This window comes from Dermochelys coriacea, chromosome 22, assembly GCF_009764565.3.
Source record: "Dermochelys coriacea isolate rDerCor1 chromosome 22, rDerCor1.pri.v4, whole genome shotgun sequence".
NCBI classification, from domain to species: Eukaryota; Metazoa; Chordata; order Testudines; family Dermochelyidae; genus Dermochelys; species Dermochelys coriacea.
In genome coordinates this window covers 2,224,393-2,236,978 of record NC_050089.1, presented here as the reverse complement: position 1 = coordinate 2,236,978, position 12,586 = coordinate 2,224,393, and the positions used below count along the sequence as shown (strand labels likewise).

The following is a 12,586-nucleotide window of genomic DNA, read 5'->3' as shown; positions in this document are numbered from 1 at the left end:
TAGCCCTTGAGGGACGGGAGCTCCTGCCGGGGGGACCTGCGGCTGTGCCCCATTTGTCCTGTGCAGAGTGTTCCTATTGCTTGTGCACAGTGCTGGGGTATGCTGCCGTTCCATTCCTGTGGGAAATAGAGATGCAGGGCTCTGGCTGACAAGCTGGGTGGGCGTTAGGGTTCTGCTCCTCGGTGCTATAGGGAGGTTTGTAGCCCACGTGTGCTGCCGGGCGGCGGTGGTGATGGAGGCTGTGTCTGAAGCGGGCTTGGATGGGTACAGTTTTGTGGTCCCGGGTCGTGTGCACGGATGACAAGGTACCATTTTGGAGACAATGTCAGAACCGGAACTTTTAGCCCAAGAAGGTGTCTTTGGAGCAATAGCATCTTCCCTGAAAAGGAAAGCAGAGATGGAGTCAGTGCCAGGAGCCAGCGACAGCGGACAGGGTCTCTGTGTAGTCACACTCCCTGCTGGCCTCACTCCTAGCCATGGAAGGAGTTTCCATTACTGGAAACTCGATCTGAGACTTAAGTACCACACACTTCCCAGAAAATGCTCCAATTGGGCCATTACACCAACGGGGGACGTATAAGCAGATGACAAATGACTTGGCAAGCATTGGGTCCAGTGATCCTGAGCACAGGCTGCCTGTAGACCTGGACTGCTGGGGGTTTGGACTCTGAATATTTGGTTTTGATAAATTAACATTAAAAACATGAACGGGACATTAAAATTGCAAAGTCAAAGCACTCAAAGTTGGGAATGTTCGACTGAAAGCTGCCCATGCAACCTAAAAGTTAACTTTAGATCCATGGCACAGACCTCTACCACCCCGGCTCGCAGAGCAATCGGTAGCTGGTAGTTGGCTGTTATCCTCTATAGAGCAAGCACCAGAGTGTGATGAAAGAGACTTTGCCAGCAGGTTTCCAGCTATTTTCTGGCAGCAGAGGAATGTAGAGACTCAGGACCATGGATTCAATTCCAAGCTCTGGAGGGAGTGTTCCCTAGTGGTTATAGACCCAGCTACCCCCCCCACCCTGTCTTTCCCCCTGTCCCACTGTTGCCCCGCATTGTTTCCTGAATCTCTTGCTTCTCCCGCACTCTGGGCTCTTGCCCCTCTTTTCCCTCATGGTTCCTTCAACCTTCCTCTCCGCATATCCTGCCCCTGCCTCCTCCCAGCATTCCAGTCAAGCTGTTCCTCCCTTTCCTTCTTGCTGCCTGGGTGCCAGTGAGGAAGGATGGGACTGATTGCACAGGGGAGACAGGCAGTCTGTTCTCTGCTCCTGGCCCAGACTGCTGCAGGCCCTGGCAGCAAGAAGGAGCAATTGCAAAGAAACCTTGCTCAGCCCCCGCAGCCCCAGGATGAACATGCAAGTCACACTGTGCAAATAGGACGGTGTATGTGAAATGTGCTCACACGTGGGAACTGTGATGGGATGGAGCATGCTCAGTGCAGATGGAATCTTCAGTGACATTAGCTGGTAAAGTAAGAACTTTGAGATTTTTCAAAGGCTCATCAGTTGGCCAAATTTGGGTAAATTTCATAGGAACAGCAAAAGGCACATCCTTGACACCAGAGTGACCCTAGGCCAAATTTCAAACCCCCGTGCTAAAGCATGGAGGCACTGGAGCTTTTCAACTGAAAGGTTGTACGAATTTTTTTTAGCATGGCCAAAACAATGCATTTTTCCCTAATCTCATTCTCAGAAATGGCTGGATTATTTTGGTTGGAACACAATTCAGTCTGAGGCAAACACCTGTCCTAGAAAATTTCAGCCCACATGGTTAAAGTTTCCCATAGTTACATGCAACTGAAAACAGAGTCTTATAATGGAAAGGTTTCAGAGTAGCAGCTGTGTTAGTCCTGTATTCGCAAAAAGAAAGCAGTACTCGTGGCACTTAGAGACTAACAAATTTATTAGAGCATAAGCTTCGTGAGCTACAGCTCACTTCATCGGATGCATTTTATAATGGAAAGTGTCAGGTAACCTTAACTACAGGCAGTGCTACTAGCAGTATTCATAGATTCCAGCCAGAAGGAATCTATGAATACTGCTAGTATTTTGTGATCATCTAGTCTGACCTCCTGGTAGCACAGGCCAGAGAACTATCCCCAAATAGTTTCTAGAGCAGAGTTCTAGAGAAACATCCCATCTTGATTAAACATTGTCAGTGATGGAGACTCCAACACGACCCTTAGTAAAATTGTTCCATGGTTAATACCCTCATTGTTAAAAATTTACACTTTATTTCCAATCTGAAATTTGTCTAGCTTCTTTACTAGACAGAAGAGCCCATTATTAAATATTCATTCCCTTTGTAGGTACTTATAGACTGTAATCAAGTCACCCCTTAATCATCTTTGTGAGGCTAAATAGATTGAGCTCCTGCAGTCTATCACTATAAGGCATCCTTTAATTATTCCTTTGGCTCTTCTCTGAGCCCTCTCCAATGTATCAACATCTTTCTTGACCTATGGACACCAGAACTGGACACAGGATTCAAAAATAAATAAATCTGGGTTTAAAAAAAATTGTTGTCTGTTTTTTAACCTTTAGGTGTCTGTTTTCAAGCTTTTCTCCTCACTCCAGAGGGCTAGAAACTTTTTTTACATGAAAGCTGAGAGTCTCATAATAATTGCATGACTCTGGGAGCTGGGACTTTATTACAAACACCAAATAGCAGAGGGCTCCTGAGAGTTGGCAGCTCTATAACAGCATCCCCAACCTCAAAGCAGATAGTGGTTTTGTGCCCGTCATGCCTTTCCGCAGTTAACACTCATCTTCCCTTCCAGCAGGCGGGTCTGCGCATGCAGCTCTGTGACCAGCTGTCAAGGGGCCACGGAGGGACTGTGTCTGGGACGTTTCACATGGTCTTTGCCAAGCAATGCGGGGATACTCACTTGATCTCGTTGGCCATTTCCTCCTGCGGGTCTTTCTTTTTCTTTCGATAGACGAACATTTGGAGAACAAACAAGATAATTAAGCCGACTCCAATGAGAGACCCCACCACGGCTCCAGCAATCACGGCTGCACTGAGCGCTACAGAGAGCCAGAGAGAGAGAGAGAATGTAGAGAGAGGAACGCCAGGGCCAGAGCAATGCAGCACCGAAGCCAGTGTGAGAGGGGCCGGCCTGGCTGCCTGCTGCACGGCAAAGCTGGGCTTCTCCCACTTGTCTCGAAATGGGGGAAGGGGAAGTGGTGGGAACAGCTCATTGCTTCAGGAGTGGGGCCATCCTATGGTACAGAAGTCCCCTTCTTTGATGTCCTCCAGGATCCTATTGGCCTTTGCTGCCATCTGAGCAGGGTGCTGCTAGTGGTAACACTCAGCCAATGTTCATTAAGGCTACGATTTGGTCACGGATTCCAAGACTTTACCGGACCTCTGTGACTTCTACACTTCAGGAGGAGGAGGCGGGACTGTATGTCCCTGCCCTGCAACTGGGGCTGGCTGGAACCAGGACCCTGCAGCCCCAGCCCCGCGGCTTCCGCCAGGGGCTGCAGCCGGGCCATGTGCCCCAGTCCCGCAGTGTCCCAGGCTTGGCGGGACTGCAGCCAGGGCCATGCGCCCCAGCCCTGCGGCTTTCACCCGGGGCTGCAGCATGTGGCTTCCAAGAGCCATTGCCTCCCCCCCGCGGCCGCGCACCCCTGTCCCGCAGCTGGGCCAGCTCTGGAGCAGGGGCTGTGTGCCCCCCGTGGCAGCGCCCACCGCTGCAGCCACTGAAGTCAAGGCTATGCCGGGCTTGGCCTGTCAGTGTCCCCCTCCATGGGACTCCATTCCTCCCCCCTACCTAGCCCTGCCCCCGGTTATTTGTAGTAAAGTAAAGGACAAGTCACGGCCTCCATGAATTTTTATTACTCATGATCTGTTAGTGATTTTTACTAAAAATAACTGTGAAAAAGATCTTAGCCTTATTAATAAATTCCCCAATCTTGTGCATGGTTCACGCATTCTAGGTCAGCAGCAACATCTCCCAGGTCACAAGTACATCACATGCCTTTTGAGCAGGCTGGAATCCCTCAGCCGTTCCCAGGCTCCTCCCCTCCGGCGGCTAACTCTCCCTTCCAAGGATCTAGGTCACTTCAAGCATTAATGGCAGGTCTAATGGCCACGTCTCCTCCTCACTGAGGCTCCAGGAGTGCAGAGCCCGTTTCTCAGGGAGCATACTCACGTGAATTCACCTCCAGGGTGATGTTGCACTTGGAGCTGCCAGCTACATTTGCTGCCGTACAGACGTACGTCCCAGACATCTCCTTGGAGAGGTTGGTTAGCATCAGGGTCCCTCTCGCGAGGTCTGCAAAATTCCGAAGAAAGAACAAGAGATCCGGAGAGTCTAAATCACTGCTCAATGACATTTCATCCCACCTGCCAATGGTGTGCAAGGGGCACAGATGTATTAAAGCTATCAGCTGGGAGGCCAGCATCTCTAAGGGGGCAGAGTTAAGGTTGTGATCATAGAATATCAGGGTTGGAAGGGACCTCAGGAGGTCATCTAGTCCCACCCCCTGCTCAAAGCAGGACCAATCCCCAACTAAATCATCCCAGCCAGGGCTTTGTCAAGCCAGGCCTTAAAAACCTCTAAGGAAGGAGATTCCACCACCTCCCTAGGTAACCCATTCCAGTGCTTCACCACCCTCCTAGTGAAAAAGCTTTTCCTAATATCCAACCTAGACCTCCCACACTGCAACTTGAGACCATTACTCCTTGTTCTGTCATCTGCCACCACTGAGAATAGCCGCGCTCCATCCTCTTTGGAACCCCCTTTCAGGTAGTTGAAGGCTACTATCAAATTCCCCTTCACTCTTCTCTTCCGCAGACTAAATAATCCCAGTTCCCTCAGCCTCTCCTCATAAGTCATGTGCTCAGTCCCCTAATCATTTGTGTTGCCCTCCGCTAGACACTTTCCAATTTTTCCACATCCTTTTTCTGGTATGGGGCCCAAAACTGCACACAGTACTCCAGATGAGGCCTCACCAATGTTGAATAGAGGGGAACGATCACTTCCCTTGATCTGCTGGCAATGCCCCTACTTAAACAGCCCAAAATGCTGTTGGCCTTCTTGGCAAAAAGGGCACACTGCTGACTCATATCCAGCTTCTCGTCCACTGTAACCCCTAGGTCCTTTTCTGCAGAACTGCTGTCTAGCCATTCGGTCCATAGTCTGTAGCAGTGCACAGGATTCTTCCGTCCTAAGTGCAGGACTCTGCACTTGTCCTTGTTGAACCTCATCAGATTTCTTTTGGCCCAATCCTCTAATTTATCTACGTCCCTCTGTATCCGATCCCTACCCTCCAGCGTATCTACCACTCCTCCCAGTTTAGTGTCATCTGCAAACTTGCTGAGGATGCAGTCCACGTTATCCTCCAGATCATTAATGAAGATATTGAATAAAACCGGCCCCAGACCGACCCTTGGGGCACTCCGCTTGATACCGGCTGCCAACTAGACATGGAGCCATGGATCACTACACGTTGAGCCCGATGATCTAGCCATGATCTAGTGATGTGGTGTGCAGTAGCTGTGGTGGTGGCAGAGCATGCATGTGGGTGAAGGAGGAAAGGGGATTGACTGTTAAGTGGCTTAACTTTACAGTGCTCTGGTTTTGTGGTTCTGTGACAGGTATGGGGAAACCTTTGCTGCTTCTCACTGAAGCTGTGGGTGTAAATGTACTATATCGGAGTTTAGCCATTTTCATAAAGCGACATTATTAACAGCACAACCAAATAAACTCCCCATTTGCTGCTTGCATGCCCAGCACTCTGGTTCACGGACCCCGTTTATTAGGGCAGAGCACAATATTTAAAGCTAAACACCTCTGCCCCTGCTTCGAGAGCCCGGCTCCTAACAGAGCAGAGAGGACCATGCTGTGCAAAGCCTCTGTGGTGCATCGCAAAGGAATGCTTTGGCAAGGAGGTGCTGTTTGAAGGTTAATCCCCAGTGCTGTTGCATCTCTGATGACTGCAGTATTCCATGACCCAGAGCTCAGGGCATGAGAAAGAGGCCACGTGTACCACAGCAAGAGGTGTAGGTGCTTCTACGTGAACTGAGGCTCGTGGGGGCAGAGCTTGTGGCAGGAAATGTCAGAAATTTAATCCCCTTTCGAAAGGACTGTTGAAACAGAGCGCGTGCTGTGTCCCTTCCTGGTGCAGAGGGGATGTTTAGCCATTTTATCCACAGGTGCAGGAGCTTGCAGCCCTGATAGCAGACCAGTGAAAGCGTCCAGCTGCGTATATTCCCCATGCCGCTGGGTTTCTTTTGAGAGAGATGTTCTCTAAACCATGCAGATACTGGGGGGGGGGGGAGGGTGTTTCCATGAATCCTGTCCATTGCCAGCTTGGCCTAAGAGGAGACAGCGCTTGCAGAGCCCGTGTCACCTTTCCGTCACTGCGGCGGCACCCAAAGTGGCACCTGCGTTTCTGACAGAGACCATCTGACACGCTACGTATTGGTATAAGCCTTGGGGCAGCCTTGGAACACTGCACCGGGGACCACAGGCTTGGGGGGGGGGGGAGGTTTGGCTCTCCCCAGAGCTTTGGAAAGGAACTGCAAGATGGCAGCGATCATCTGCTGCTGGAAACAGGCCACAGCAGCAAGTGCCAGCCTGGCGGACAGCCATGCACACAGAACAAACCTTCCAGCAAATGGCTGCACCCAGGGCACTCCTCAGCTTCCCATCTGCTCCAGTACAGAGCACGATCGGGAGAGGAAACATCCCCAGTCAGTAACCAGAGCCAGCTGCCAAGGCAAGACCCTCCCTGCCAGCATCAAGGCCCTTCACTCTACAGTTTGCTTCCTCTGTCTGACACAGCCCAAGCCTATTGGCCTTTAGCACTTGTAATCAAACCTATTTATTCTGCCAGGCTTTTCGGGGGAAGATGGCAGGGGCAGAAAGGAGGTATCAGTCTGGGGTGGGGAGTAATACTCCAGTGGCATAAGTGATTTCTCAGGGGGTGAATTACTCGATTAACTGAAAGGCACAGTAATACATTTCTGTTGACCTCCTTAGGTTTAAATGATTGTATTAAGTTTATTGTACACATGTGGCAGCTGCAGGGTTTATTTAGATTTTTGCGTGTGCCTTAAGCTGCAGACTTCTGTAGCCAGATGGGTTTGGCACCATGGTTAAACTCCGACTCTAGCCAGGGCCATGAGATCGGAGCCCTACCAGCAGCCTCCAGCTGTTCAGGTCTCGCCATGTCCACACCGCAATTAAAGGCGTGACTGTTGCACACGAAGACACACCGGAACTAGCTTTGATCTCGCTAGCTAGGGAAGCATAAAGCACAGGTGGCCATGCGGGTTGTCCAAGCCCACCCGGGACCTGGGTATGTACTCGAGTGGCTAGCCCGTGCTGCCACAGTTTCACCGGATCAAAGCTAGACCGGGTCCATCTACACTGACTGCAGTGAAGACAGGCTCCTATGGTCTCATTGGCTAATCTCAGTGCCGTGTGGAGTTGTGCAATCAGAAACCTAGGGGAGTCTGAGCAGTGCCCAGAAAGGGGACAGGACAGCGCCAACCATCCTGAAGCCCACAAAAGCAGACCGTGCCACACTCCCCTGTGTAGAAACCTTAGGGATCAGCAAAGTCCCGGCTTGTGGTGACTAGCAGGAGGCACAAAGGCTGCACCATGGGACACCCCTCACTCCACCTCCCTCACTTTACACTGCACTCAGCATGATATTAAGCTACACTTACACCAGTGACACTGTTTCCATAGTAATTAATGTATTTCAAAGAGGAAAAGTGGAAGGGGTCTGAGTGGGAGAGAGGACAAAACAGGAACCACATAAAACCAATTGCACAATCGCCACAGGTAGTGTTGGCAGCAAGAGATTACACCTGTGTCCCCTCCTCCTACCTGTGCTGACTGTAGAGCAGCCCACAGGCTACGTACACACAGGGTACAAAGAGCTGAAGGGTACGGCTACAATGCAAATTCAGGTGCGACTGTCATGCGGTAGGCACACCCGTGTCCGCTTCAATCTAGTGAGCGCAAGTAACAAGAGCAGCATGGACCCTGCACCAGGCTAGCGACCCAAGTAGATATACAGAGTGGGCTTATATGGGGGCAGATAGCCCATGCTGAAGCCTGTGCCACCGAACCATCACTACCATGGTTCTTCGTGCTAGCTAGATTACAGCTGGCACAGGTATGCCAACCCATGCGACAATCACAACCCCCTGCGCTGGGCAGACGGACCCTGAGTGACTTGAAAATTTCACACCTTCCCCACCCCCTGGCAATATCCCCTCCCCTTGTCACACTTCGCCAGTTAAAAAGCTGTGCCCATGTCTCCTCTGTTTGTACAGCACCTAGCGCCACAGGCTCTGATCCTAACGGAGGCCCCTGAGGACTGCGGTAATAACGAATAATGCTAGTGATGCTGTGGTGACGGGGTGCAGACCCTGATGGGAAGCAGGATATATTTTCTGGCTGGTGACCTGCTGGATGAGTTACCCAGGACTGTATCCAATCACCCACGAGTCTCAGCCGTTCAGCTGTTCTTCCCGAGAGGCTGGGAATAGAGGAAACATTCCGCAGCCGGGCCTTGGAGTCAGGAGCCCAATTCATCCCAGCCACAATCCCACCGACTCCAGGGGAGTTATGCTAGCGATGCATTTGGCTCCAGATGTTCGTCCCCTGTGCACCAACCTGGTAGCCTGATGGTTTGTGCTAAGCACTGGCACTTAGATTCATAGATACTAAGGTCAGAAGGGACCATTCTGATCATCTAGTCTGACCTCCTGCACAGTGCAGGCCACAGAATCTCACCCACCCACTCCTACGAAAAACCTCACCTATGTCTGAGCTATTGAAGTCCTTAAATCATGGTTTAAAGACTTCAAGGAGCAGAGAAGCCTCCCTCAAGTCAACCATGCCCCATGCTACAGAGGAAGGCGAAAAACCTCCAGGGCCTCTCCAATCTGCCCTGGAGGAAAATTCCTTCCCGACCCCAATATGGCGATCAGCTAAACCCTGAGCATATGGGCAAGATTCACCAGCCAGATACTACAGAAAATTCTTTCCTGGGTAACTCAGATCCCATCCATCTAATATCCCATCTCAGGGGATTAGTCCTATTTACCCTGAATATTTAAAGATCAATTACTTACCAAAATCCCATTATCCCATCATAGCATCTCCTCCATAAACTTATCGAGTAGAATCTTAAAGCCAGATAGATCTTTTGCCCCCACTGCTTCCCTTGGAAGCTTGTTGCTTCCTTGCTTCCCTGTTCACTTGTAACGCCCCTGCCAAGCAGTCTGTGTCGTCTGTATGGCCCACTGAGCCTCCACTGCTGTTTGCAGATGTGTGAGGAGGGGAAGATCCCGACAAGCAGCCCACCCTCTTAGCATGGCTTAGAGCCCAGCCGAGGGCAGGCACAAGAAATGGCAAGTGGCAGCGAATACTGAAGCACGGGGAAGTGTCCTAGGACAGGCCCCATCTACAGGGTTATTGCCTGGAGGGCCGAGATGCTACAAGTCAGGAGGTAGTAAAGGAAAAGGAAAGCCAAGAAACAGCTAACGTGCCATGGCTGTAAAGCGGGACACTAGTAAAAATAAACTGAGCAGGTTTTAGGGAGTCAGGGCTCCGTGTGAAGCAGCAATGAAGGAACGAGCGTATTTCAAGACAGCTGTGAAATGTCAGAAGTTCTATTGTCAACCGGAATGACACTCATCCCGGAGGTCAGGCAGAGCATCCCCAACCCTCTCTTTCATCGTAACAAGAGAAGCCTAATTTGTTCCACTTTGGCCAAGCGGTTAGTGTAAGGCTGATGGTCGGGGGACAGCCAGAGACAATGAGCCCGCACTGACGCTTGTGTGGGGTTGTGACGAATTATGTTACCCTGCCAAAAATAGTTACTGTGCTGAAAACTATGTAGACACACAAGGTGGGTGAGGTAATATTTTTTACTGGACCAACTTCTGTTGGGGAGAGAGATGCTTTGTCCAAGAAAAGCTATTACCTCACCCACCTGGTCTCTGTAATATCCTGGGACTGACACACCTACAACCACCATGTAGGGCAGTGACTCTTCAATAACCTGGCTGGGAGTCAGGACTCCTGGGGTCCATTCACAGCTTTGCCATCTACTGTGAGACCCTGGGGTGTCCTTTCACCTCTCGGAGGTTCAGCAACTTCCCTATGAAAAGGGGAGAGTCCCTGCCCCACTTCATAGAGGTATTAGCTTAACAGATATGGAAATGCTTAGAGATCTTTCGGTGAAACGAGCTATTGAGTGCACGTTGTATTCTCCTCCCAGCCTGAGTCAGGAGTCACATCCGTACCTGTACGTATACATGAGCATATTAAAATAATTTGTTAGAGAGGCCCAAGCTAACCCCCCTGATCCAACAAACCCAAACTTTTCCTGGCGGGGGTTGGGAATACTAAACATCCAAGGCTGACTCTAATCTCTGCTCTAGAGCCAATCAAGAACTGAGACCAGAGAAAGGCAGAGAAGTCCAGGAAGCCGCTGCATGCCGAGAACCAAACATGGCAACGATATGCAACAGCCTGACAAGCGACAAAGGGTGTGCTGCACGCCAGGTAGGTGAGCGCGCGCCACCAGTGGAGGGCACGTCCCTGTGAGAACCTGCCCTTTTACATTTTCTAACTTCTTCCCTTCATAAAAAGAGTCGTCCAGTATTTAATTAAACACAAGAGCCAACATCAGGAGCAGGGGGGGACAACGCGAATTAGAAGGAACGACAATGACTAATAGAACTCCACTCCCGAAGAGGTCCAGCCTGTGTAAATCACCAGGCAGGGGAAGAGGAATGCCCGCTATGCTATGCGCTTGACAGAAATCTGACTAGTTCAAATGCTAAATTCACTCATCTGACATCTCTTCCCCCCGAAAGCCCCACTCGGTGTTGAGAAGATCGGTATCACTGCAGCGTCAACTTAGATCAGAGACCTGTCATGCTAGGTGCGGGATATGTACATATTCATCGTAGAGCTTGCAATCTACATAGACAGGACAAAGGGTGGGGGAAAGGAAGGGTTGGGAGCTGAGGCCAGAGACATTCAATGACTTGCCCACGGCCACTCAGGGCGTCGGTGACAGAGTTGGGAATTCAACCCAGATCTCCCTCCTCCCAGTCCCTGACTTAACCACAATGCCGCCCTTCCCCTGTTATACAGTCACTACCCTTCTGAACCAGGGTCCCTATAAGGAACACACGTGACTTCCGACAAGGCAGAGAGAGAAGGGAGGATCAAATCAAAGAAGGGAGTTTGAAAGATTCCATCTGTTACTGAGTAAGGACTCCCTGACCTTTTCTCCACCCCTCTGCAGCTCTGGATGTGGCAGCTCGTGAAGTTCCCAAGCAAATCCCCTGACTGCGTGTGCTCAGAACAGTCTCTTCCTGGGCTGCCGTTTTCTGTGGTTGGGCTCTGCCCAAATGGGGATTTTTTTTAGCTTGAGAATTCAACCCAGTGAGGTCCAGCCGTTTCAGAGCTGGGAGGGAAGTCAGACTGAACACAGCATTCTTCCCAAGTGGTGGGGACGTTAAACTGCAGAGCCGTCAGATGCACATTCCCCCAGGTGACTGGCCCAGCTGGGTAGGAATGGAGCCAGGTGCACACACAGCAGAACACACCTGTTAGTTTAATGCTGCAATGTTACCCCCCCATGCTTGGTACACGTGTGCAGCTGTTTGATAGCACAGAACGCCTAGTCCATGGACCTGCTCCAAATTGGTCACAAGCCAGGCAAATGCCACAGGGAAGTCAGCGCCTGGTGATAATGATCCTCCTTCCCTTCTCCCACATTGCCCCAGCCTCTCAGACCCCTTAGTGAGAGCATCAGGGTTTCCTGCCTGCACCCCGGCAGTGCCACGATCCTGGTGCACTCAGGGTGGGGATTCCTACCTTGGACTGGTGCGAAGAAGACCTGGGTGTTGGGGGCAGTGCGCTGCCAGCTGTACTTGGGGCTGGGCTTGCTGAAGGATGACTTGCAGCTCATGGTGACGTTGCCCCCAAGGTAGGGTTTCCCGTGGATCTGGCATGCCGGGGGGGATGGAGGAACTGGGGGGAGCAGGAGGAGAAGACGGGCTAGTGCCTTTCAAATGTGAACATCATTACAGGGCCTATGTAACTTGCAAAATGAAACCGCGCCATCTATTGGCCACAGGCAGCACCGAACAAATCCATACTGGAAATCCAGAGCAGTCACGTAAGCTTGAAGCCTGCGCCCCCAGGCCCCACTATCCTAGCCCTGGCTCTGCTGCCAACGCTGTAAAGAAACCCCTCACCATCTGTTACTGTGAACAACCCAGAAAAGCACCCTGGCTCCAGAGGGATCTGCAATGCCCAGTAAATAGTTCATTTTCCTAAAGCACCAATGTAACCACACAGCGCGGCATCAGCAGTATCCCATGTTCCAATGGTAGGTTTACTGCACTGAAACCAGCCTCTTATCTGGTCAGGTTAGAGGTGTCTCACTCTGCCAGGCCAAAGGACAGCAACAGCCAGATCCTGAGAGCTGTCCACAGACAACAGCAGGGGATGGAGTTGTGCTGAGGTTCTGTTTAAATGTTTATTTCTGAACTTTCAAGACTTCCCACACATTCAGTATTGCTACAGTTC

General features: G+C 51.0%; 1 protein-coding gene across 1 annotated transcript in view; it reads right to left on the bottom strand.

Annotated features, from left to right (window-relative positions):
- The window catches only part of ESAM (endothelial cell adhesion molecule), an 84,406-nt gene that overhangs the window by 962 nt on the left and 70,858 nt on the right, over positions 1–12,586 (bottom strand). Inside the window, 8 exon segments of the mRNA XM_038380737.2 lie at positions 1–184; positions 186–217; positions 220–273; positions 275–315; positions 318–379; positions 2,891–3,029; positions 4,160–4,282; positions 11,870–12,025. Of these exon segments, the coding sequence (XP_038236665.2) occupies positions 1–184; positions 186–217; positions 220–273; positions 275–315; positions 318–379; positions 2,891–3,029; positions 4,160–4,282; positions 11,870–12,025 (791 nt within the window).